The following is a 26,779-nucleotide window of genomic DNA, read 5'->3' on the forward strand; positions in this document are numbered from 1 at the left end:
CTGGCCTGGGGTTTCATGTCCTTTACAGCTTCTGTATTCCGTGACCTCCCTGAGAGGAGGCTCTTAGCTCCTGGCGTCTCTCCCATCACTGCCTTGTCCCTCTTCCAGGGCTAAGCTTGGCCTATTGAGTCTCCTCAGGGTAAGTAGGCCCCTGTTCTCTAGACACATGAGCATACTTGTGGGGCTGCAACGCCACGAAGAAGCTGCTAAACTTGGACTCTGAGCCATTGGAGGAAACACCCGTTGGCTGTTCTGCTCTCCCAGGCTGGATTGGGAATCTCTGCAGCCCTGGTCAGAATCCTGGAAGTGAGCAGATGCACTTCCTCTGTGTCAGGGCTGCAGGGGAAGCCTGCGTCCTCCAGGAAGGCCAGCTGCATGGGGTCATGGTCAGGCCACGTGGTCTAGCCAGGGGCTGGCCGTACCCCTGCTCTTGGGCAGAGAGTCCCTCCTGCCTGGTCTGCTCTCTGGCTCAGGAAGTGGCGGCAGCCGCAGCCTTGAGCAAGGAGCGTCTAGGAGCTTATCCCAGAGAAGAGCAGTGTGTCCCAGAGTGCCAGTCTGTACTGCAGCTCATTGGGGAAGGAAGGTCATGGCAGACAGTACGTCCTTCCCCCCAGATATCAGCAGCCAACATCTGCTCACAGAACCCAGCAACTGTGCAAAGGCCTGAATGAATTATATTCAAAGACGTTCCTTAAAAGCTCCCTCGAACACTTCGCTTCTAGTTGGCATGATCAAATCCCAGAGGTTCCGGTGGCAACACGTAGGGACCTGAATTAGAAGGTGGTGGAGGCGGGGCTTCTGCTAACATCACACCCTCCAGTGAAAGTGGGGAAGACTGGTAGAAGACTATTCTCGGGGCCTCAGTTTCCTCAACTATAAATTGGGCCAACTCTAGTCCTTCCAGTACTCAAGACTTTAGCCTCAATAAGTGTTATTGCCAATGATTTTCAACTCCCCTGGCTGAAGGTTGCTATTTCAGGAGAAGGGCAAGACTAATATGGATGGGGTTCCCCTTAACAAGAAGGGAAAGATAATCTCGTGGGAGAGCATGGCTGCCCCAGTAAAGACTATTTCAGGCTAGCCTTGCTAAAGCCGAAATCCCATTTTATCATTTCTTCTACTGCAGTGGTCAGTGTGTATCAGGCTCACCCGGAGGGCTTGTTAAAACACAGTTGACCAGGCTCCACCCTAGATTTACTGCATCAGACTCTGAGAGCAGAGCCTGATAATTTGCACTTCTATCAAGATCCTAGGCGATGCTGCTGCTGCTGGCCTGGAACCCCACTTTGAGAACCACCACTTTAATGGCTGTCATTGCAACTAGAACAGAACCTGCAAGGTGCCGCACGAGGGGTTCTCAACTCTGGATGCACATTAGAATCACCTGGGGGAACCTAAAAGCATACGAGTACCCAGGTCCCACCTCAGATCAATTAATAAGGACCTCTGGGGATGGGACCCTGGCTGTGTCTGTTTTCCCCGATGATTCAACCTGCAACCAGGGTTAAAAAGCAGTGTCCTGCCTGGTCTGGCCCCTGCCTCCTCCCGAATCTCCTCCCTTATCACTTTCGCCCTCCTTCACAGTATTCTAGCTTGCCTGACCCTTTGGACCGTCCAGGCTTGCTTCCACCCCAGGGACTTTCTTGGCACTTGCTCTTCCCTCCTGCCAGCAACACTCATCCCCCAGATCTTTGTGGGGTTGCCCTCTCCTCATCATTCATGTCTTACTCAGATGTCATCTGCACAGAAAACCCTTCCTGACTCCCCCAGTTAAAGAGGCCACCACCACACCTTGGAAGACAGTCCTCATCTCAGTGGTGTCTGTTCCTCGTGGTACCTGTTACATGCATTCATTCATTTATTTACATGCTTATCATTTCCTCTTCTAGAGTGTAAGCTTTATGAGGGCAGGGGTTTTGTTTATCTTGTTCCCATATTGTCCCTAGAACCTAGAACAGGGCCTGATACATCAGAAATAATAACTGTGGGTTGAATGAATGAAGTCAGGGAAGATGATGTTCTAAGTAAGCATACTGCACAGGAGCCTAGAAAGGAATTGCTTAAAAGGAGAGAAAGAAATACCTTTGTAGGATATAAGATCTCAGGGAAAGTAAAGAGGCAAGCGGAGCTGACATCACGGGTCGTTTGACTACAGTTGCAGAGACCACGGGAAATTGTCAGAATCGAGATTCTGAGCATCAGGTGTGAAGATGCATTTCAGCAAGTTAGGTGACTTGTGGGTATTGCTAGTTCTACGTGTTTTAAATGCTGACAGTCATAGCACAGCCTGTGTGTACTTCTCTTACCCGCCGCCCTCTAGACAGTTTTCAAGGCCATGGGAAATTGTAAAAAGGGAGGAGATGGGGGCTAAGGAGCCAAAAGCCCACGTGCAAGGAGCAGCCGGGCTGGGGCCTCTAGGACCCAGAAAGCGAGTGACGACATGTCACGGCCCCCTGAAGATAAAGGCGACCCATCACCAGAGTGGGAAGAAAATGCCATCTTGGTGACCAAAGGCAGGAGATACTGAAACAGGGGAAAACAAAACGAAATCCTAAACTCTGACCAAGGGGCAACTGTCAACTATTGTTTTATACAGCGTAAAAAAGCTGCTAAAATCAGATCTCAAAAGGCCATTTAAGAATCGTTTTCCTCTCCTCCACCACGTACAGCTAAGAAGTCAAGCTCTGCTGAGACAGGAGGTGTAGGGAGCCCTCAAGAGCACATGTGGCTGCGAGAGAGCCATGTTCAAATCCCACTCTGGCACTGGCTGTCCACAGTCACCTGACTGCTGTGTGCTGGTGTCCAGTGCTAACCTCAGAAGGCCATGGTGGGGGCCAGAGGAGAATGAGGTGGCAGGCCCAGCACCGTGCTGGGCACCTGGTCACTAGCAGTCTTTATGGCCACATCTGCTCCGCTCAAGCTTCCCCAAGGGGTTCAGGGCGAGAGGTGCCAGGGTGTGACCCTGGGCTGCCCTGCACAGTGGGAAGACCAGCCCCTGAGCCCTTCCCCTCTGGCCGCAGACGCTACAGAACGAGATCCTGGGCCACGCGCCGCGGGTGGAGGACGTGCTGCACAGAGGGCAGCAGCTGGTGGCCGCGGCCGAGATCGACTGCCGAGACGTGGAGGAGTGCCTGGGGCAACTGCAGGTCTCGTGGGACACACTGCGGGAGACGGCGGCCAGGCGGCTGCAGCGCCTGCGGGACGCCAGCGAGGCCCAGCAGTACTACCTGGACGCGGGCGAGGCCGAGGCCTGGATCAGTGAGCAGGAGTTCTACGTCTTCTCCGACGAGACACCCCAGGTCGGCTCGGGCAGGGTGCCTGGCTGGGTGTCAAGACCAGCCCAGAGGAAGAGCTGGGTGGAGGTGGGCAGTCAGTGGGGAACCTGTAAGGCCAGGTGTGTGAGGAGTGAGGGCAGGGAGAGAGTGTACGAGTTACCCTGCTTCTCAGGACGCCCCTCCTCTCAAGAACATACAGTGCACGTACTGCAGCCGGGCGCCCTGTTTGCCAATTAGAATTGCTCTAACCCAAGGGTTCTTCACCTTTTTTGTGCCATGGATTCTGTGCAGATGAATTGCTGCGGGAGTGGGTGAGAGGTGAGGGGGGTCTCTAAAAGCTGGGGTGATACAGGAAGTTTCCATGGGGACAGAGGTTGGATCTGGGCCGGGAAGGGTGGATGTCAGACGAGAATTGAGGGTGACGAATGGAAGGTAGGGTGTGGGTGTTGCCGGGCAACGGGAGGAGAGGGGAGGGGACTGTGGGCAGTTCTCCTATGGGTGTCCGGCGAGCCTGGCCCTCCCCCATCCCGGGCACCTCCAGGAGCAGGGCTGTAAGCTGGGCCAGGTGAGCGCGTGCCCTGACGGTCCGCTGCCTCCTAGGATGAAGAGGGCGCCATCGTGATGTTGAAGCGGCACTTGCGGCAGCAGCGCACAGTAGAGGAGTACGGGAGGAGCATCAAGCAGCTGGCCGGCCGGGCCCAGAGCCTGCTGTCTTCAGGCCACCCCGAGGGGTGCGTGTGCCTCCAGATCCCGGGCGTCAGGCCAGGCGCCCCGCCAGCCAGGATCCCTTCAGGTCCAAGGCGGAGAACAGGAACAGTTTTCCCGAAAACTGTGGGTTTGAGAAAACTGCCTTCTGGCCTGCTCATTGGCCCAGTTCCCTGTTATGTTGTGGTTTTGTGTAACTTCACACAGGGCTGACTGAGGCCTGGTTTGCAAAGAGATTTGAGGAAATGGAACAGCGAAACTACCCTCTTGGTGAACAGAGAGCTCCAGTCTTTTCAGGAGTTCGTCTTCAGCATCTTTCAGCTTAGCCTAAATTTGCTTTTCTTTTTGTGGTCCAGGAGGTACCTCAGGATCTCACAGTGTCTCAGCGAAATCATTATACACCCATCTACACTGTTCAGTTGTGTGGGTTCTGCATAAATGGGAGCCCACTGGGCCAGACACCTCGGGCCACCCCCAGTCACGGCCCTGTCCTCAGTCACCTTCAGGGCACCCACAGCAGCTGCCTCAGCATCTCCCAAGCCCCAGGGATCGAGCCCCTGGTATGGCATGCCCCTCCCGGAAGAGCTGAGCAGGGTCTGCTGCTGGTGGAGCCAGGCTCAGCCAGCCCACGCCTCAGCCTCCCTGGAAGAATAGCGGAAGAGTTCTCCATTTGCACGTGTCACTCTGAGCTTCCCAGAGTCAGGGGCAGGGGTGGGAGGCACCCCCTCTAGGGGAACACATTTCACTATCCCCTGAAGCATCGTGGTCTAAGGGGTGGTTCCTTCTCTCCCCAACTCTTCCCCGTGCAAAGCCGCTCTGCCGTTTCTCTGAAGCTGTGCTCCGCCACTCGTCCCTGCCTCGGGCCTGGGGAGGAGGAGGCTGGCTCCTGATCTGGCTGCTCTAGGTTCTCTGTTGCCGTCTCTGAGGGCTTTCTTGTTTTGAATTCCAGGGAACAGATCATCAGACTTCAAGGGCAGGTGGACAAGCAGTACGCGGGGCTGAAGGACATGGCAGAGGAGCGCAGGCGGAAGCTGGAGAACATGTACCACCTGTTCCAGCTGAAGCGGGAGGTGGAAGACCTGGAGCAGTGGATCACGGAGAAGGAGCTGGTGGCCTCCTCCCCAGAAATGGGGCAAGACTTTGACCACGTGACTGTGAGTACCCATGGCCACCGCTTGCTTTGTCTCCCTCTAGTGCAGTAGACCTAGGAGCTGTCGTGCAGACACATACACACACCCGCCAGGTGCAAAGTGCCGCAGAGATGCGGGCTCCCCCGGTGCGAGCTCAGGTGCCCTGGGGAAGACGTGAGAGCCCAGCTCCAGGCAGTGGCAGGTGCCGCTGGGAGGGTCGACAGCTAGTGTGATGACACCACCACACCCCTGAGCCCTGGTAACCGGTAACCGCTTTTCTGTCCACCCCCGTCCAGCTGCTCCGGGACAAGTTCCGGGACTTTGCCCGGGAGACCGGGGCGACTGGACAGGAGCGGGTGGACAATGTGAATGCCATCATTGAGCGGCTCATCGACGTGGGCCACGCAGAGGCGGCCACTATCGCCGAGTGGAAGGACGGGCTGAACGAGATGTGGGCGGACCTGCTGGAGCTCATTGACACGCGCATGCAGCTGCTGGCCGCCTCCTACGACCTGCAGCGCTACTTCTACACTGGCGCCGAGATCCTGGGCCTCATTGACGAGAAGCACCGCGAGCTGCCTGAGGATGTGGGGCTGGATGCCAGCACCGCCGAGTCCTTCCATCGCGTGCACACAGCCTTCGAGCGGGAGCTCCACCTGCTGGGTGTGCAGGTGCCTCTCATCCCTGGCCGTCCCTCCACGCCTTCCCCATGACTGGCTTCCCTGGGGCGCAGTGTCAGGTCCTCTCCTGGCTTCCAGAGGGGAGACTTCTCGAACAGGCATCTCCTTAGAGAAGCAACAGCTCCGGGCAGGAAGCAGAGGCTTTCAGATGCTCTTTAGCTTCAGAACTAGTTCTTTAAACTGAACCTTTCCCAAAACCCGATGCAAAAATACCTTCAAATGCAATTTCTCTGGTTGTCAAAGTGTTACAGTATCATTAGTGAACATACATGTAGCACTTTTCTAGTACCAGGTACTGTTCTAAGCAATATACGTGGTCAGTGAATCCTCAGCCTCCCTCTGAGGAAGGGAATAATGTTATCTGCCTTTTCTAGATGAGGAAAGCAGGCACAGAAGGGTAACTAAGTTGTCCAGAAACATGCAGCTAAGCAGTGGAGCCAGAATTCAGCTCCTGGCAGTCTGGCTATAGACTCTTAGCCACTGAGCTGTTCAGCCTTTCCCCATGGGAGCTGGAGGGGGGTCCAAGGCCAGCCTAGGCTCCCTCCTCTCATCATGGGTTGCCCCCTGAGGTACCTCCACAGGCCCCTAGGGTTCTGCAGAGTTCAGCATGATGGCTAGGTTGAGGGCAAGGGGCTCAGTTGTGGGGACTCACCGGGCCTCCAGTGGAGCAGGGCCAGCTGGGCCAGCTGTGCAGTCCTGCACCGACCCAGCAGGGTTTCGGGAAAGAACACCAAGGTAGGTTGGGCCCCTGGTTCACCAAGAAGGGGACAGCCTCAAGATGTGTCCTCCAGCTGGAGGTGCTTTGGGGTTACTGGAGCCCCTGTGGCAGGTACATCCCCAACGAGGTCTCAGGAATGAGGCTTCACTGCCCTGGGGCCGGCCTCAAACGGGATGGTACCATGCAGAATGGTTAGGAACAGCGAGTTGAGAGCACGCCTCCAATCCCAGTTGCACCCTCTCTGAGCGTGAGTGACCTCGGGCCAGTCACTTAGCCTCCCTGTGCCTCAGTTTCCTCATCTCAAAAACAGGGATAATAATAGTACCTCTTTGACGGTGTTGTTGTAAAGATGAAGAGAGTAACAGAAAGTGTGTGGAGCAGTGCCTGGTACATAATTACTCTCATAGTCACACACCAAAGGGCACAGAGCCCCTCTCACTCCCCCATCCTCATCAGAGCCCAAGGGATGCTTTGGGTCAGCAGAGGTGCCAAAGCAAGGAGCCTTCTCTCCAGCAGCCAGTGGGTGGATCCTGCTTCCAGCACTGTCCTCGGGAGGGAGACTGGGAGGAGGCAGACGCCCTCGCCCATCCCAGGCCCAAGTCGTGTCTGCCTGGAAAACAATGTTCAGTTTTGCCCCATCACAGGTACAGCAGTTCCAGGACGTGGCCACCCGCCTGCAGACAGCGTACGCTGGAGAGAAGGCAGACACCATCCAGAACAAGGAACAGGAGGTGTCTGCTGCATGGCAGGCGCTGCTTGATGCCTGCGCGGGGCGCCGCACCCAGCTGGTGGACACCGCGGACAAATTCCGCTTCTTCAGCATGGTCCGAGACCTCCTCTCCTGGATGGACAGCATCATCCGGCAGATCGAGACCCAGGAGAAGCCCAGGTGAGGGCAGCGTCCTCAAGGCAGCCCCGCTCCCGGCCCACTTGGTCCCAGAGGCTGGCAGAGCAGGGCGCTGCTCCGAGGGTCTGCCCCGGAGGGACGTCCTGGACTGTGGGTGTGCAAGAATCCCCAAGGGGCACCTGAGGCTGCGTCCAGGGAGCATCTGAGTGGCTCAGCTGCCACCGGGAGAACCGACTATTCCAGAGTAAAGGGAATCCTGAGAGTGCCGAGAAAGACATCTGTCGTTCAGATTCCACGGTGGGTGCAGGGGCCGTGGTTGTCAGTTTACACATTCAGAGCTGGGCAGGTCCAGAAGTGGTCCTGCTCTTCCCCCCAGCACGGGCATATGGGGGCCATTTCCCTAAAACTCAGGAAAGGAGCTCATTGCGCGTGAGAGGTGGGGGCAGGCACGTGGGCAGTCAGCCGGGATCAGAGCTCTCTACACGCTTTGTGCCCACCTCTGTCCCTCTGCCCCTAGGGTGCCTGTCCCGGTGGTCAAGCTTTTATATTTAACATCATTATTGAGCTATAATCCACATACCATACAATTCAGCCATTTAAAATGTACCATTCAATGTTTCGCATAGTCACAGTTGTACAGCCGTCACCACAGCATGTCTAGAACATTTTCATCACCCCAAAAAGAAACCCTGTACCCCTTAGCAGTCATCACACCCCGCTCCTCTGGCAACACTAATCTGCTTTCTGTCTCTAATTTGCCTGTTGTAGACTTTTCATATGAGTGGATCATATAATATGTGGTCCTTTGTGACTGGTTTCTTTCACTTACCACAATCTTTCCAAGGTTCATCCACGTATCAGTACCTCATTCCTTTTTATTGCCAAATTTAACATTCCTGGGCTTTTTTTATGGTCACTGCACCCCCGTCCATGTCCTGACCACTGAGCAAGGGAGGACACTAGGGCATCAGTGTTCCTGCTGGGGCTGGGCAGCTGGCAGAGGACTTCCTGGCTGTCCAGAGAGAGAGAGTCAGACTCCCGGGCAGGTAGGGGTCCCCCTCTGATCGGGACTTGGTGTCAGATGGGCCAGAGTCACCCAGAGTTTCCTTTTTCACCAAACACCCGCCCCCGCAGGGACGTCTCCTCGGTGGAACTGCTCATGAAGTATCACAAGGGCATTCTGGCGGAGATGGAAACCCGAAGCAAGAACTTCAGCGCCTGCCTGGAGCTCGGCGAGTCCCTGCTGCAGCGGCAACACCAAGCCTCGGATGAGGTGTGAGGGGAAGGCGGGACAGAGACAGGCCCTCCCTGTCCTTCCCTCCGCTCCTGCTGGGCCAGACAGCTTCCTGGGAGGGAACCCATGGGCTGTGGTTTCTCTGAGGAGGCTTTCTTGGGGGGGGGACTGGGGCTGTGTGTAGGCCCGGGGCTTATAGCTCCACCAAACCTATTCGAGGAACTGGCCGCTACTCTGTAGGGAGAGTGGGCTCATAACCCAACTAACCCTCACATATGTGTATGCTTTGGTCTTGGTGACACCCACTTCCTGGGTGAGGCCCATGGTAACCTCAGAGAGGTTAAGTAATTTACCCAAGGCTACACAGCTGGCAAGTGGCAGGGCCAAGACTTGAAGCCAGGTCGGTGGGACAAAGCCCAGCAGGCTGTGCAGGGCCCTCCGCACACCACCTCGAACAGGGGGAAGGGTTACCAAAGCCTGAGTCGTCTTCCCTTCCTCCCCGCAGATCAGGGAGAAACTGCAGCAGGTGGTGTCCAGGAGGAAGGAGATGAAGGAGAAGTGGAAGGCCCGCCAGGAGCAGCTCCACATGTGTGAGTGCAGCCTGGGAGCCAGGGAACCTGGGGGGGCGGACCGGGGGGAGGGGCCATGGCACAACGCGGTGGATTTCCCCCCCTGCTGGAGAAGAGCCGCCACAGCACCACTCATCAGCAAAGTTCAGGGCCAAGGGCCTTGGGGAAGAAGACCCAACAGACACGCCGCTGGAAGCCTGCCCTTGACCAGCCAGCACCTGTTCCCTGTCCACCCTCTGCCCCACCTGTCCCCCGCCTCCTGCTTGGCCGGTGTCCCCGTAGAGCTGTGGCCTCTCCAGGGGTCAGCGTAAGGCTCTAGCGCATCCCAAAGGTTTGATCTGAGGCATGTGGGGCACAGAAAGAACTCTGTTCTCCGCAGCTGGAAACAGGAGAGGTAGGGAAATTCCACCACCCAGGTAGGAGCCGCAAGCCACAAAGACCTGGACTCTCCCGTGGCTGCGACTGTGTGAGACAGCCAGGGGCCGGGAAGGGAACACTCAAGACTGTTCTCAAAGGGCGATGTCAAAACCATTTTGTTTTAGAGTTTGTTCTAATTCATGTGTTTTTCAAATATCGCTATCGGTGGAGATGAGGTAGGGGCCCCGCACGGGGATGGAGCAGCCTCGGGCAGCAGGTCGCCACTGAGCAGGGTGTCCACGCGGTTCAGGGACACCTGTGTGGGCCTCGGCCTGCCCACCAGCTCTGCATGTCCGTGAGGGGCCCCGGGGTCCCGGCAGGATCGGACCGCCGGGTGCTAACAGACCCCTGGGCTGTGTTGTCCGTGGCAGGGCTGGAAGTGTGCCAGTTCTCTCGGGACGCCTCGGTGGCTGAAGCGTGGCTGATCGCCCAGGAGCCCTACCTGGCCAGCCGGGACTTTGGACACACGGTGGACAGCGTGGAGAAGCTCATCAAGAGGCACGAGGCTTTTGAGAAATCCACGGCAGGCTGGGCAGAGCGCTTCGCCGCCCTGGAGAAGCCCACCACGGTGAGCCGGGAGGCTCGGGGCGGTGGGCAGCCACGCCTGGGGGGTCCTCAAGTCAAGAAGTCTTCGGCGGTTACTGGGGACCTGTGGACAGTGTAAAGGCTGGGCAAGGCGGGAGAGTGGGAAGGAAATAGGAGAGGGAGAAAGTGCTGACTTTTGAACCCCAAAGACAAAAGGGGCTCATTCCAAAAGGAAGGAACACCAGGTGCGTCGGGTATCGGGAGCCTCTTTGGAGGAAGGTTGTCTGAGAGCAGGCTCCCCTCTGTGGCTTCTCTGACCCGACACCCACCCCCGGCCTTTGCCTCCCCTAGCTTGAGCTCAAAGAACACCAGACCCCGGAGAGAACTGACGAGGAGACTGGGTGAGTGCCCTCTGCTGAGAGGGGTGGAGGAGGAGAGGGGAAGGGTCCTTCTAATCAGAAACCACCCCCTGATGCCTTGACAAACCACCTGTGACCTCTCACACCTGGGCCACTAGTCAGGGAAATAGAGTGTCTGGAGCTTAAAGACAGAGAAGAGCTTTCATTCTCCCCCAGTCCTGGGTGGCCTGAAGGCCTCGTGCAGGAAGGAAATGGGTGGAGAGCAGTGGCTGCTGCACCCTTGCCCCCCTGCTCTGGGAACCGGCTGAACATGTGTCCCAGAGGCCGTGCTGCACGGAGCCATGGCATTTCTGAAGCATCTGCCTAACCTTTCAGGCGGAGGCAGGTTGAGCAGCTCCTTGCTAAGTGTCTGCCAGGCTGCTGACTTGGCTTGTGTTCTCTGGGGACGGGGTGGGAAGCCAGGCCTTGGAGGTAGTCTCTGGCCTCTGAGAGGCGTTTGTTTCTAAAGCGGGACTCTGTCTTCCATAGGCCTCAAGAAGAGGAAGGCGAGACAGCAGGGGAGGCTCCCCGAGGTCCCCACCGCGCAGCCACCGAGCGAACGTCCCCGGTCAGTTCCCTGTCCCATCTGTCTAGTTCCTGGGAGTCATTGCTGCCCGAGCCCCCTCATCCCGACTAGGCCCAGCTGGGGCAGGAGGCCAGGACGGGCACACACTGCCCCTGCCCCCCAGACTCCTCCAATCAGTCTTCCTTGTTTACTCAGCTTTTCTTAATTCCTAGAATAATTCCCCTTCTCCCTTCAACCAAGGAAAGACTGACATGCCAGCCCACTGACATGACTCTCTTAGTTTGGTTTTATCTGGTCTAATAAATTTTATTATATAAATACATTACCATCTACATCAGGGGGAACAGTTTATACAGGCAGGAATGATTCCCTTGTATACGCTGTCCTTTTACCCATTTTCCCTCTAACACCATCCTTAACTCTACCCTCTACGCCCACACACACACACACACACACAAATATACTCACAAATGGACCATTTGGTCTTCCTGCCCTGGCCATGGCATTTGGGGCAGTGAAGTGGGCATACCCACCCTCTAGCAGGTTCCTTCCTCCTAAGCAGAGCCCCTCCCCCCTTTGCACCTTCCTGGCCTGAGGCTCGTGGGTCAGTGAGTTGGAGATAGAGCTAGCTCTGAGGCAAGAACAGACTTGACGGAGCCCTTCAGGAGTGAGGGAGAGCCCCAGGGCTTCTGGGTCACAGGCCTCCAATTTGTAGAAAAAGAGGACGCCTGGGGGAGGTGAGGGAGGGACGCAAACACTCCCACTGCCAGAGGCCTGGCAGATGGCTTCAGGACCTGGCCTGGAATAGGAACCAGGAGGTCTATGCAGAAAGTCTGGGAGGCTGTGATCCAGGTTTTGGGGAAATGTGCTGGGAGCAGCTGACTGAGAAGAAAGCAAGAATCCAGCAAGTGCCTTGCATGGCTTTGCCACTGCATATCCACCACCTCTCCAGGTGCCCAGGTGAGCTTGCCTGAACCTTTAGGAGTTCTTGGTGGAAATTTCTGGTACACCAGCCACCCCAGAAAAATGCACAACACTGAGCATTTCCTGTGCAGAATCCCTGTCAGGTCTATATTTCAGCCCTTCCCACCCTCTGAGACACACACACACACTCACACTCACACTCACACTCTGAGCTCCCTCTGACACCTCCAGCCGGCCAGAGGTGTCCTGAGCTGCACCAGCCCTTCATGTCCAGCAGAGGGCACTCCTGGGCTCCCACTGGTGGGTCTCTCCCAGGACTTCCCTCTGAAGATCCCATCGGCGCATGTGGGAGTCTCTGGTGGACTTTTTCTCAGGAACAGCCTCCACTGGAAGGAGAGAGAACTCTGGGGGCTGGCATGGACTGTGGACACGGGGGCTGGGACTGTTCCTGCCACCTGCGCTTCAGCTGTGCGTCCCTGTGTGTCTGCACGGTGGTGGCCTGGGTCTGCGGGTTCCTTTGTGACCACCTGTGCGATCCATCCATTGTCTGTGTCGTGTACGTCTGTGCAATGTAATTACATGTGCATCAGAGCCGCCTCCATCCACCGCCTGAATGTCGCTGGATTTGGGGGGAGTATAACCTGCTTGGACCTGAGCGTCTCTGGAAGGAGGGAGTGAGCCCACATTTGAGACCCTTCCCAGAGAGCCAGCCACCCCGCCAGATGGGGAAACTGGCCTGTGCCCGGTACCAGGAAGAAACTGGATGGCGAATCAAATGAACACCAGGCCTGAGGCCTCATGGAAACAGAGTTCTTGCTGCTTCTCCTTTCCGAGCCCTTTGTTGAGTTTTCACGAGGCTCCATGGGACTCCGAGGGAGAGTGGGATACCCCATTGGTCCTTGATATGAGAAGAGAGGAGAATGGGTCACATGCAGGGTTCAAAACCTTTCCAGAAACCTCAGGCCTCTCCCAGGAAGGCGGCTGTCCGCTGAGCCTTCTCTCTGGGGTAGGCCTGGGTCCAGTGGCTCTCCTGCTGTCCCATGTGTGGTCTGGTGTCGGTGCTCTATAGGATAGATCCGTGCTGTGTGTGGTCTGGTGTCGGTGCCCTATGGGATAGATCCGTACGCTGTGGCTTCACGTGAAACCCATCACTAGTGCATGCCGGCTTCCTGCATGGGAGTGGACCAGGCACCTGAATCCCTGAGTAGACTGCTGCACAGCACACGGTGGCCACCCTGCCAGCCCCGCCTGGTCCTCCGCTTCCCGGGTGTGTGCACGCACACATGTACGCACACGCAGGGACTGGAGTACCATTCCACGCATTCAGCGTTTCTTCAAGCACATCCATTGCCTCTATCACCTCTTACCTTTCCACATTAGAGCATGTTCTAATAAAAACAAAAAGAAAGAAAAAAAACCCATTATACGGTAAGTGTGTAAGAAAGAGTGCATGAGGCCAAGCAGAAGAAACAAGGTTTCACAAATGGCAAAATTCCTGGAGTGGAAGTCAGGACATTGGGTTCTAGTCCTTAATTGTAGACTTCGTGCATGATTTTAGGCAAACCCCCTAATCCTCCTGGGTCCCCCTGCCCTCATAAAGCTCTGTCTGTGGGATTACAGAAAGTCCAGAACATTCCTGTATGTATACAATGCACCTAGATAAAGGGAGAGTTGGGAGAGACGGGTTTCCCCACTTTTGTCTCGTTCTCAACTCTGAGGAACCTGGTTCTGTGGTCAGGTGCCAGCTGGTGTGAGGCTGGAGATGAGAAAGAGATGGCAAGGGGCCAGGGTGTTTCCTGTTTGGGGAAGAGACGAAGCCAGGGTTGGACCTCTGCTCCTGCCAAGGCCAGTGCCCTGAAGGTGGTCCCCGGGCAGCGGGCTGAGCCGTCCCCCTTCCTCTCACCCACCCCCCACCCTCCACCTTGTGTGTCCCCCCTCCATCCTGGGTGCGGCTCTGGGGAGGGCTTGAGGGTCCTGCTAAGGGTCCTCATCTTCTAGGCTCTGAGTGCCGCAGAATCCTCAGTGTACCATTTGCGATGAGATGCTGATTGCTAAGATGCTGAGGTTGATTTCCTGGAGAAGCAGTGGTATTGCAGAGGATCCGAGTCAACCCAGGCTTAGGGGCCCCCAGCCAACGGCTGCGGAACCTCTTCTGTGCACTGTGCCTGTTTCCCGGCCGCGGGTGGGAAGGAGGCCCTGCTCTAGGAACTCTCCCAATGGGGCTGCTGTGACGACGAGAGGGATACCCGAGAGGGATTGGTGCTGCGAGGGGCTGTGACAAGAAAGAGTCTGCCTTCGGGGTTCCCTGTTTGGGGCAGTCGTGCCCCGTCTGCCTTCAAGCCTCAAGGCTACATTCCTCTGTGGTGCAGGGATTCTGGGGTGAGGCCGCTCCTGAGAGCAGCTGCCTGGGTGCCTGTCATTATCAGGCCTTCATCAGGTTGTCAGGGAAAACTCTTACCCAAGTGCAGCTCACAGACGTCACTCTTCCCATGACCTTCCAAGACCGCCTGCAGCTGGCTTCCCCGAGAGGACTGGGCATCTCCTTCCAGCATCTTAGAGGTTGACGTGGCTTCAGGGAAATAACCGGCACTTGAGAACCTGAGGGATGGTGCCCTGGGGCTGAGCAGGCACTGGGTTGCAGCAGGTCACCTTTTAGCCAGTGGCTGGCTGGCTCCAGCTGCTGTCACTCCCTTGGCAACTCCCCACAGCAGCAGGCAGCCTAGGGCTCTAATCAGCGGCCAGAGGCCTGGCTCTGACGTTCTTGGAGGGAAGGGATGTGGGTGTGGAGGCAGCAGCTGTGTTTCTTCTTGCCTGAGCGAGCTTTCCCCATCCTCCCTCCACTCCCCCTGTGAGGCTGAACTGAGCTGCTGATTCAGGCGTTTTACAGTGAAGGCAAATGGTGTGTTTGCCCATAATGAGCAGACCCAGCCTGGAAAGAACGTCAGTTTTCCCGTGAACCTGGGCGTGTCTGTCTCCCCAGGATGCCTGAATCAGCGTGGCAGGGCTGTGTCTGCCTACAGTCTGGCACCGCGCCCTGGCACCCCAGGCTCCGTGGAGAAGCTGGCTCTAGGCTCTTTGTGGACATCTGTCCGCCGCTCGGTGCGCCCAGCTCTCTGTACTAGGGTCGGACGTGATCTTCCTGGTCCCGCTGCTCAAAGGCAACTCCTAAGTTCATCTTCCAATCTGTGTTTTAGAGCATCCCCGATACTGATGAACCCAGGATGGGACTCAGTTAACATTGCAGGCATCTCAGAAATGAGGCGTGAAGCTGCCGACTGCTGGGTGTCAGATCTGGATGGGCGAGTCAGTGTCTTCTCTTTTGAGACTTTCTGAGTGGCTGGCTCAGAGTCACCAAGGCATCAAGCAGCCGCCAGCGCCTCCAGGGCAGGGAGCCCACACTGGTGGTGGGAATGGCAAAGACAGCTCCTGAGGAAGAGTCATTCTCTCCCCCGGGATGGCCGTGGACCAGGTCTCCCCTCCCTGTCCAAGGGGACCCTGCACACTCCCCTCTCCTTTCCCCGTCACTTTATGTGGTGGCCTTCTGCTCTGTGTCCCCTCCTGTTGTCTTCCCTGGTTCCCAGTGGTCATCTCAGACAGATAGCTGGCCCCTGGGACACAGTGCTGAGCCCCTCCGCTGCCCATCCCACTCCTCACGAGAGCCCCTCACCATCCCTGCCACCAACCCGGTGGACCCCTCGCTGCTTCAGCCTCAGCTCCTCCCATGCTCTTTCCTCTGTTCAGCAACAACGTCTCTGTTCTCCCTTTAGGCATCTGTCTCTGTTCACCCTAAGTTCCCATCTCTTCATCTCTTTGGCTGCTCTCAACTCAACCAACCATCTCTTTTTCTCCTCTTGCAAACAACTGTCTTCTGAGCAACCTTCCCAACCTGTCTGCTGACAGCCTTCTCACCCAGAGGATGAGAGCCCAGACCTCAGACACTGGGGGAGGGAAAAAGTTCTCGGCTGCAGAAGTGGCCAGCTTCCCCCACCCCACCGTCTCACAGGGCTATTTGGTTGCCTAAGGTATTCAACAATAGATCTTGTCTGGCCTCAAGCCCCTCTTCTGGCCCTTTCCAAGGTGACCATGACACGACCACACTGCCTCAACCAATCAGCCATGTGTCTTACATAAGCCAGACGCATTCCCCTTTAGACCATGAGCCCCATCGGATAGGCTCTTTTCTCTGGAGCAATAGTCCCACCGTCTTCTCTTGCAGCAGGATTTAGTAGGAAGAGCACAGGGTTTGGGACCAGAGAGATTCGCATCCTCAGACTTCCACTCACTAGCTGTGTGACGGTGGGCTAGTTACTCATTTTCCCTGACTCTCAGTTTCCCTCATCTGTAAAATAGGGGCAGTGATACTTGCCTCGCAGAAAGGGTGTGAGGATAGAAAAAGAGAATATCTGTAGAACACCTAGTAGGTGATTGTGTTCATTTTTCCCTTCATTTTTTTCTCACTGCAGTCCTTCATCTCTTAAGAGAAACATTCTCCATATGAATTCTAACATCCATTGCCAACACCCTCCCAAACCAATCTTCCTGGAGTGCCCTTCCCTGGAAGCACCCTACATACACACTCTAGGCTCAGTCCTTACTGTGAGGTAGGCAGGTAAGACCATTGCACGGCTAAAGTCAAAATCTCTGGGGTGCATCCTCTTGCCCTCGTTCTCACTTACCAGCATTTCCTTTAGAGAGAAGCTCGCTTGTGTTTCCTTGTTTGTTGATGTGTCTGGGTTCACTGAGCATCTTCTAGAATCTCCCAAAGACCCTGTGGTCGCACCCCTGGTTATTTTTCTCCCTGGAGCTGGAGTTAGTTGTCTGTGTGCTGTCCCCCTGCGCCACCTGCTGGCTTGGCCTGGAAGTACACCTTCAACACCTTTAGTCCAGGTAAGAAATGTACCCATGCTGCCCCTCTTCCCTTCATCTTCTTGAACCTCCTCTGGGGAAGAGACATCTGCCTGCTTCCCCCCACCCAAGTCAGTTTCCTAACAAGGCAGGACCCTAAAATGTCAAGCTTACAAGACTCTGCAAATACTCTGATGTGGCCATCCCCAGCCCATCAGGGGCTCAGGCCTCTCTCCCTGTTTGACTACAATCCTGTGGGATCCTAAAAGGCTCTCCTATCTGTGCCCTTTCCTCCCCTGATGTTCCCACCAGCATCCAGTGCTGCCTGTCTCCTACCCTCCTCTGACATCGTGATCCCAGCAGCCAGCGCACCCACCCACCTGTCACCCAGACCTTCAAATCAGAGAACAGACGCTCCATGCTTATTCCAGGCCCCATCCCTGGGCCATTCTCCCTCCTTCTGTTACACCCACTTATGGTCTAAACTCTCCAGCAGCCCCAACCTGACGCCCAGAGTTTCTTCCAAGTAGCTGGATCCTCTTTTTTTCAGTGTCCCCCAGCTCCTCTGAGTGATTGCTCTAGGCTGGGTTACCTCTCAGCAGAGTAGGTGTAATCTCTGCATCTTCCTGATGACCCAAGGGCTAAAGCAGCTGGCCTTCTGCCTTATATCACGGAGGATCATCTTAGCTATCCAGGGCCTTTTGGCAGAACCTACCTGTCCCTACAGCCAACGAGTAGCCAGCATCCCCTTCTGGTGCTCTGCTGTCCACAGATCTCTCTGCCTGTCGGGCAAGGCACAATCTCTATCAGAGCATGGTATGGTTCCAGGGGCAGCAGAACTGCCCCTCAACCCCCAGCTCTCTTAGAAGATGGTGCAAAGCATATTCACCCCTGGGGCCTATAAAAGGAGGGCCCAAACCACGCCCCCATCTTTCTCCTGTGTGTCCCTTCCCCTAACCCAGGAGAGAGAGAAGCCCTGCCAGCCCTGGGCCTGGGAGGAGCAGCTGCCACCAGACCCCTCCACCTCCCACCCTCATTCTCGACTCCTTCTCCTCAGGCCTTGGCCTTCAGGGGAGAGGGGAGAGGGTGTGTTTTAAATTTTCTCCACATGAACAGTCAAGAGAACAGAAGAAATCTTTGCATACGTTGGAAAACCCCCATTTCCCAAAGCCCACCCATGACCTGGCCATTTAACTTTTGGTCACACTGGCCGTGGCCTCTGACTGGCCCTGCCAGGGAACATAGGTCAGGCATCCATTAGGAAGAAACAGAAGAAAGGTGAGATTAAATTGGGAGGCAGTCCTGGAAAAATCATCTCTATTTTCAGAGGAGAGTTCCCGAAAGGAAGGAGCATGGAAATGAAAAGTATAGGAAGAAAATATGGACACACAGGGCTCTAGTAAAACCAGTCCCAGGAGGGAAGAGGCTGGGTGAGAGGGGTGAACATGGTTGTGAGGGTCTGCTGGGTTTTCCTCCCAGCATCTGCCACACATCTTCCCCGAGGCCCCCAGAGCAGGTGTGGGGAGGGCCTGGCCCATCACCAGGAGGAACAGCACAGCCAGCTGGAGAGAGAGAGGATGAAAGGCTTCACTACCTCCCCAACAGTTATGCCCAAGTCAGAGGGTTGGCCTGACTGGGTCCATAGAAGGACCCCAAACGCAGGCTCCCAAATCCAACCCTGCCACTCCTGCCCTTCCTCCCTGCTGGAGGAGGATCCAGGCAGGGCTTTACAGCCTTCAGATCCTTGTGGTCAATTCTGGCTCATTGCTGACACTCAAAGATATAAATACTGCCAGATGCATAAAGATGGGCATGGCCCAGCCACAACTCAAGGGATTCTAAGACAGGAAAAGATGAGATCCCTACAGATGTGGTAAAAACTCAGGCCTGTCCAATTGTGGAGTGCATGCTCTTAATTGCCTCTGGTATCTATTAGCTGTGTGACCTTGGGGAAGTCATTTAACCTCTCTGAGTACTGGTTTTCTCATAGATTGAAGGTGTTAGACTAGGGTAGCGTTTTCAAACTTTTCCAGCCATATTATCCTTTCTTTTGGGGTTCTTAGGGAACACCAACCTGTTTATTGAACAGCCCTTATTTGATGGGATACAGCCATGACCAGCTTTACCTTTCTTCCAACCACTGCCTTCAGACATCTCCGTTGAGCCTCCGCTTCCCATTCCTTAGTGCCAGCTCAGGCAGACCTTGGTCACTTTTAGCTGTTAAAAAGTCTAACCAGTCTGTTTCAGTTTGAAGCTTCAATCTGATGTCCAGTATGGTGCCCATATCTCTCATTCTCCATTTCTCTATTTTGGCTTCGACCCAAGGTCTGAAGGACCCACGATGGGGAGCACAGGGTCTGCTGTTTCCTGGCTCCTCCCCAACACTCCCCTGGGTCTCCATCTTCAGCTGGGACAGGGAGTAGAAAAGGGGGCAGTGTCTCTTTACTGCCTGGGTTGGCTCTGGTCCTCTTGGGCTGTCAGTGCCCTTGGTCCTTCAGGTGTCCAAATACCACCTGCTTGGGGCCTACAAGACCCTTCCCACCTGGTGCTGTAAGGTCTCTAGCAGTCAGGCCTTTGAGACAGGGTTCTGGCCAGATGTCTCAAGCTAGGGTGCCCTTCCTTGATGCTGGGCACATAGGAGACCCACCCATTCTTGCCCCAGCCGGCATTCTTGTGCTGCACTCGGAGGCTGGCTGCCCCTTGCTGCCGCAATCTGTCCTGCCCTCTCTCCTGGTACAGTGGCACAAAGGCCTCTGCATGAGGGTGTACCCAGCTGGGGAATAAGAGGTCTGCTTCCCTTTCTCACGGGCACCTGACATACCAGCACGCGGCTCCACTGGAGGCCCCTCACTTGGCTTGGGCAGGGGCTGGGAGGATCCTGTCCTCTACGGGGAGGAGCAGGGAGGTAAAAGCCGCGGACTTTCCCTGGAGCAGTGACTCCTTAGGTGGTGATTCTCTACCCCTGCAGCACATTCGAGTGCATGAAAAGCTGATTAAGAAATTCCAGTGTGCTGACCCCACTCCAGGCTAGTTAACTCAGCATCCTGAGGATGGGTCCCGGCATCCTTTGTTAACGCTCCCGAGGTGATTGTAAAAGGCAGCCAGGGTTAGGAGCCACTGCCCTACTCCAACAAATCCCCACCAAATGACGGAGGCAGGACCTGGGGAGCAGGTCACGGCCCTGCACCATGACCCGGGAAGGTCTGGGTCTCCCTTTAGAAGGTGGTGGCAGAGGCTTAGGGCCTGGTGCCCTTAGCTTTGGGGTTTTAGACACAAGTGGAAAGTAACAGAAGGGTTCCCATACAACATCCTACCACAAATGTTCTTCTGTCCTGTCTTAGCAGCAGAACCCTTTCTTCATTTGAAGTCTTGCCAGAGCCCCACGGATGACTCAGTAGGAGCTGGAGTATCTGTCTGAAGCAGGGGTGGGCCCTGGAGGCGGGCAGCATCGGAAACCCCCGGATGAGCCCCTTCAGCTCACTCTAAGAACCTTCTGTTCCTATGTTAGATTGGAGAGGGGGAGAGTGAGAATGGAGCCAGAGACATGGGCACAGGCTAGGGAAGCAGGCCAGGTGGAAACCCACAGCAGGTTGAGGGAGGGCCAGGAAGGGCACAGGAGAGAGGAACCAGACTCAGGTGGGGCCTGCTGACCTCCCAGTTCTGCCGAGAGTAGCCACCCCTGGCTCTGAACCCCCAGCAAGGTGTGCTCCTCCCATATGCCCCTGAGCAGGGGGAAGAAGAGAGGCAGTGGCCCCAGGACCTGCAGCCGCCACTGCCGCCAGGGCCGCACAAGGAAGGGCAGGAGGAGAAACCCAGCACGGATGAGAGGCCCACCACAGAGCCCCTCTTTAAGGTCCTGGACACGCCTCTGAGCGAGGGTGAAGAGCCTACAACGCTGCCGGCCCAGGTGGACCACGGGCACAGCGTGCAGATGGAGGGCTACTTGGGCCGCAAGCACGACCTGGAGGGGCCCAACAAGAAGGCGTCCAACAGGTGTGTGGGGGAGGGCCGTGGGGTAGGAGGGGTGGGCAGCTCCCAGGGACTCTGAGAGCAACATGGCTATGCTTGTGGGCGAGGGTACCCTCTGCCTCTAGTCTGAGAGCTCCTGGGCATTCTCTGGGACAGCCTGGGGGCTGTTTGGCATGATGGGAAAAGCCTGTCTTCCGTTGTGGTCCTGAGTTCAAATCCTATGACCTGGTACTAGTTGCTCAGCCTCTCACTTGTAAAATGGGGATGATGGGGGCAGCCTGCCTCTTCAGTGCAGATGCCATGCCTGGCGCAGAGCAGGAACTCGGTGAACGCTAGCTGTTATTATCCCAGGGCGGGGTAACAGGTAGGCCTTAGCACTAACAACACATCCTTGACCAAGTCCCACTTTTTACCCAATCTGGGCCCCAGTTTCCCCAGCTATAAAATAGGAGAGGAGAAAGAGTTGCTATGGTCCCTCCTAGCAACCATATGACTCTGAGGAATTCATTCAGAGGCTGTGTCGGTTCCTGACCCTGAGGCAGTCATGTCCTTGGGTGTGGTCTACCCAGGGAGTCTCTGGAGGCTCCTGCCTTCAGGTAGCAGTCCAGGGTCCCAGAGAAACAAGGCAGCATCAAGAGGTTGAAGCCAGCCACATTCCCAGGGCCCACTGGCAGCATACAGAGAGAGCCTAGCCTGGGGGACATGCCAAAGTTAATTCAAATTCCAAAAATCAACTGGGGGGCCCAGCCAACCTGAAGAGGTATATTGCTTATATGCAAAGCCTGCAGGGAAAGGGAAACTAGCATTTATAAAGTACCTACTGTGTGCCAGGCATTATGTTAGGACTGATAATAGCTTCTCAAACCTCCTATGATATTGTGGTTTCCATTCTCCAGATGGAGAAACAGTCTCAGAGAGGTTAAATCATTTGTCCGTTTACTCCAAGACCAGCTCCTCCTTTGCAACTGCCTTACTTGGGCTACAAGCTCAGAGAAGGTGGTGAGGGCCAGAGGAAAGATCCCTGAGCTGGTGTCAGAAATCTGGGCTTTGTGGAATGGCTCTGCAGCCAGCTTTGTACAGGTCAGGTTCTCTCTTTGACCTTCCAGTCCTTCCTCCCTACGTGCCCTGCTAGTTCTCCACTTTTCTGCCCTCAAAAGGGAGGGAGGAGGAAAGGAGGAAGAGGAGGAAGAAAAGCTTAATGTTTCTCAGTACTCATTACTGTGAAAGGGCAACATGTTCCCCATTTGTCAGGGAAGGAGCTCAGGTGAGCCCACACATGAGCCCATGAGCCTGCTGTTCTCACCAAACATTTCAGCTGAGATGAGCCTTGATTTACACCAATACATTTCTTTAAAAAGTGCTAGTACAGTATACCAGGCATATATCATCAACAAAACAAAAATATCACTACCAGCAAAACAAAACCCTGCTCTGTTCACATCACAGTTCTGTAGTGAGACTCAAATATGCTGGTGGCTATGGAAATGCTTTGAAAAGTTGTTTATACTATTGGTCTTAGACTCAATAATTCTACTTCTAGAAATATATCTCAAGGTAAGATCAGAGTTACAGGCAAGGATGTTTATCATACTGCTATTTAAATCATGGATAAAATTTCCAGTATTAAAAGGTCCATCAATAAAGGGATTATTTATATATGTGATAGGATACCATATAACTATTCAAAATTATTTTCAAGAAATATTTGAGAATTCAAATATTTGAGGATGGGGAAATACTCATGATAGTGTTAAACTTAAAAGCAGGACATAAAATTGAATATACAGTATAATCCAATTTTAGCTATATATGTGAACAGAAAAAAGACTAGAAGGAAATACATCAAATGTTAACAATAGTTAACTTTTGGTAGGGGAATTACGTGCAGATGATTTTTATTTGCAATTTTTTAAACAGTAAAATGTATTACTATTGATCAGGGTAAAATTGGTATAATTCAGAAAAATGGTAAAGCTATGGGAACTGATTATAGAGATGCTGTATCAGGACCGTAGGTGACCTGCCTCTCTGTACCCTCACAGGTCCTGGAACAACTTGTACTGTGTGCTCAGGAATAGCGAGCTGACTTTCTACAAGGATGCCAAGAACCTGGCCCTGGGGGTGCCCTACCATGGGGAGGAGCCCCTGGCCCTGAGACATGCCATCTGTGAGATTGCTGCCAGCTACAAGAAGAAGAAGCACGTCTTCAAGCTGAGGTGAGGCCCTGCCTGTCCACTACCCCGTCCCTGGTTTGGCATAAGTGGCTGGACAGGGGCCCACTCTTTGGGACCAGCTTCAGACCTGAGCTGCCCTTCAGGGATTTTTCAAATCAGAGAGGCTGGTGGTCCTGATTTTTGCCTCTCTCTGAAGGTGCTGTGCTGCCTGACAGGGTTCTGGTCATGGGAAAGCTCAGGGGGGCTGGGGGATCAGATACAGAGGTGGCCACGCAGGAAACCCTCTGTCCTCCTAGGCTGAGCAATGGCAGCGAGTGGCTTTTCCACGGCAAGGATGAGGTAAGTGCAGGGCTGCCTAGCCCAGACCCCCACCAACAAAGGGGCAGGTGGAAGGGACGCATGCCACTTGACCTGCTCACTCAGGAGGGGTTGTCCTAGAGGCACCCCGTCCTTTGCGGGGCCCTGACCCTCCTGCCCTGTAGGAGGAGATGCTGTCCTGGCTGCAGGGCGTGAGCACCGCCATCAACGAGTCCCAGAGCATCCGTGTCAAGGCACAGAGCCTGCCCCTACCCTCCATCACCGGCCCCGACGCCAGCCTCGGCAAGAAAGACAAGGAGAAGAGATTCAGCTTCTTCCCCAAAAAGAAGTAGCCTCTCGGGCACCCCGCGGGTGAAGCCAGTGCGTCGGGACTAGCGACGAGCGGGGACGAGCGCTTCCCTCCTCGGCCGGGTCTTCCTGCTGCCCACGGCCTGGCCGCCGCTGCCTGCCGCCTGCCTGCCCCGAGTCGCCGGCCGGGCCCCAGGCCCCGGGCCCCGCCGCACTGCAATAGCTGCCTTCGCGCCACCGCCCGGCCCGGCCCGGCCCGGCCCACGCCTGCCTCCGCGCCCTCTGCCCGCAGCCCCGGCGCCCCGCACACGGCGAGCGCGGGCTCCAGGGACGGAGCTCCCAGCTCCTCCAGCCCTTGGGGCCTCCGGGGCTGGGGTCAGGAGACGGTTTTCGAGGCCCACGCCCTCCTCTCCCCGCCCCCCTCCCGGGCTGAGGGGCGCCAGCCCGTCCCCCCCCTCAAACATAAGCTGGAGAAGAAGGCTGATGGGGTTCCTCAGACGCTGCCCACTCCCAAAGCAAGTCTGGCTTGGGGTCACCTCCTGCTAAGTCGCAGCCAGGGAAAGGGAAAGGGAAGAGGACCCCGGAAATGCCCGACCTGCCCCTGAGGGGCGTGAGGAAGGAGGCTTCAGGTAGCTCTGGGCCAGGGGCTACTGGGGACTGACGGGACACGACGGCCTCCTCCCCGCTGGGCTTCCTCAGAACGGGGACTCTCACCTCAGGGGCCACCGCATCCCCTCCTCGCTCCTCCTCCCACCGAAAGTGGGGGGCACCCTGCAAGATCGATGGGTCCTAAGTGCAAAGGGGCTCCCGCGGCCTCCAGCACCCCTTGCTGCCACCCCCGATGGTGGCAGGGAGGACCAGGAAGCTCTCAAGCCAGCCCTCTTTTAAAACTACAGTTGCCGTTTAGGGCTCAGCCCAGAAGGAGGTAGATAGGTCTCCACACTGCCTAAGGCGCTGCCTCTCCACCCTGGGGTCCTCCTGCACTCCCAGCAGCATCCCACTCGGACCCAGGGCCCTTACGGGAGACAGCACAGGGCCCCAGGCACAGGATGGACACCGCAATGCCTGGAGTAGAGTATCCCAAAGCCAAATTCCCCATGTGTTCCGTCTGCAGCTGGCACCACCTGAGCGTGCTGGCTGGACCGACAGCAAATTTCATGACCCGTCACCCCGGGGTGGCAAATGTGGCCACACCTGGGTATTTATTACGACCCACGTTAACAACCCCAGATGGCTGGACAAATGCTGGGGCCAAAGCCATTAAGGTGTGGCGGGCACCCTTGCTTAGCTCCTCTGGAAGGTCCTGGCCTTGAGTCAGGGGGCCACATGGTATCTACCCCACAATCCCAAGCACAGCCTAAAGGGGCCCTGCAACCTCTATCCCCAGGGATAGCTTTCCCTGTGCTGCTGAGGTCAGACTTCCAGACGGAAGAGACCACTAGTTCCACAGGGATTTTTCTCCGCCACTCTCTGAAAGCAATACAGCTCCAGCCCAGCATCTTAACTGGGGTTAGGTCCAAAAGAGGGGTTAAGTTGCAGGCAGCAGGCATCTCCCCTGGGTAGACCAGAAAGGTCCCTGGGGCCAGCAGTTGCTGTTTCCATCACCTTCCCCATGGGAAGGAGCCTTAGACACACTGAGATGATCCCCCGGAAGCGGGTGAAGCTCAGGCAGAAATCACAGGCATAGGCATCCGGAGTCACGAGGCCTTCCCAGGAGCCCTTAGTGCCCGAGACCAATACCACCATGTCAAGGGAAGGCGATGTCAGCAGACGAGAACCACAGGAGGGACGTTCTCTGCTGGAGCCTGACAGGTGGTCCCACCTCTGGAGCCAGGGTCTTCATTGGCCTCTATGCACCTAACCCTATGGCCCTCTGTGCATCCACAGGGGACCTAATCTATACCACCCACCAGCCTCCTTCGATACCTAGGGAAACCAAGGCAGGAGGCAGTGAGGTGATGACACTCACCTGGCAATAAAGAAGGCCTCTGGTGCATCTGAGGGCATGTCCGGCTCCAGGGCAGATAGCAGCAAGAGTCTCCCTCAACTGTTCCCATGGGCCAGTCTTCAGGGCGCCAAGAGACGAGGGGCCACCCTCTCCCCTCCACGTGTGCCAAAGCAGCACCTGAAGTGAAGAATTTCAGCAAGCAACTCCACAGTCCCAAGAATGAAAGGGCCTCGAGGAAAAGCTAGGATTTCACCGCCCCTGGGCCCCCAGACTGGGCAAGGGCAGCAGCCGGCTGCACGTGACCCACCATCTACTGCCAGCTCCCCACGCATCCCTCCCCCACATCACACAGGCCCCGAGACATGCAACTCACCGGACTGAGACTGCAGGGGCCCAGCTCTGGGACTCTGTGCCACATGGGGGGCTAAGCTCCTGGTGCCCTGGCAAGGTTTCTTTTTTCCCTCCTTACATTTTCTATTTTGTAGTTCTTTTTTTTTTTTGCGGTACGCGGGCCTCTCACCGTTGTGGCCTCTCCCGTTGCGGAGCACAGGCTCCAGACGCGCAGGCTCAGCGGCCATGGCTCACAGGCCCAGCCGCTCCGCGGCATGTGGGTGGGATCTTCCCGGACCGGGGCACGAACCCGTGTCCCCTGCATCGGCAGGCGGACTCTCAACCACTGCGCCACCAGGGAAGCCCTGTAGTTCTTTTCTTTAACAGTATCCCCAAACAGCTCTAGTCTACACCAGCAAACCAGGATTCCTCCCCAGGGCAGTTTAGAGGAAGCTCCTTCTGGGCATGGTCAGGTGGTCCTCCTTCCCTCTCTCCTTCCCCTTTGTCCCCTGGCCTCGACTGACTGTGGCTGAGGGAGGTAAGGAGGGTCCTCGAGCTTCCTCCCCTCCACTAGCACCCATAACAGGAAGTCTGGGGTGGGGGCGGGGGGGGGAGGGCTTGGCTTCCCCACCACCCCACTCCTTCTTCCTGCCTATCGGAGAGCAAAGAGAGTCCCCGAGGCTGGCCCTGGATCGCCCTCCTCCCTTCAGTAGGAGGGGGCAGAGATCCAGAGGACCCCATGGCTCGGTCCCTTGGACAAGTAAGCTCAGGGAGGATGCAAGGGAGGAGGTGGCTGCAGAGGACTGCCACCCTGCTGGGCACAGACCATGCAATCTGGGGCTGGCCCTGGGGCCGGCTGGGCCTTATCCTCCACCTGCTCAAATGTGCTTCCACCAACCAGAGAAAACCCATTTACTAGTTTTTCTAATAAATCAATAATGCTCCGTATTTCCGTTTCT

General features: G+C 56.0%; 1 protein-coding gene across 1 annotated transcript in view; it reads left to right on the forward strand.

The window, feature by feature from the left end:
• Positions 1-23,737, forward strand: part of SPTB (spectrin beta, erythrocytic) — a 120,950-nt gene extending 97,213 nt beyond the window's left edge. Inside the window, exons 23-36 of the mRNA XM_082647106.1 lie at positions 3,021-3,299; positions 3,876-4,006; positions 4,930-5,134; positions 5,407-5,781; positions 7,153-7,397; positions 8,490-8,628; positions 9,095-9,179; positions 9,947-10,143; positions 10,452-10,501; positions 10,988-11,066; positions 20,524-20,786; positions 22,805-22,978; positions 23,233-23,275; positions 23,419-23,737. Of these exons, the coding sequence (XP_082503232.1) occupies positions 3,021-3,299; positions 3,876-4,006; positions 4,930-5,134; positions 5,407-5,781; positions 7,153-7,397; positions 8,490-8,628; positions 9,095-9,179; positions 9,947-10,143; positions 10,452-10,501; positions 10,988-11,066; positions 20,524-20,786; positions 22,805-22,978; positions 23,233-23,275; positions 23,419-23,586 (2,433 nt within the window). The 3' untranslated portion in view covers positions 23,587-23,737. The remainder of the gene's footprint in view (positions 1-3,020; positions 3,300-3,875; positions 4,007-4,929; positions 5,135-5,406; positions 5,782-7,152; positions 7,398-8,489; positions 8,629-9,094; positions 9,180-9,946; positions 10,144-10,451; positions 10,502-10,987; positions 11,067-20,523; positions 20,787-22,804; positions 22,979-23,232; positions 23,276-23,418) is intronic.
• The last annotated feature ends 3,042 nt before the right edge of the window (positions 23,738-26,779 follow it).

This window comes from Grampus griseus (assembly GCF_964374135.1).
Source record: "Grampus griseus genome assembly, chromosome: 2".
In the NCBI taxonomy this organism is placed as follows: Eukaryota; Metazoa; Chordata; class Mammalia; order Artiodactyla; family Delphinidae; genus Grampus; species Grampus griseus.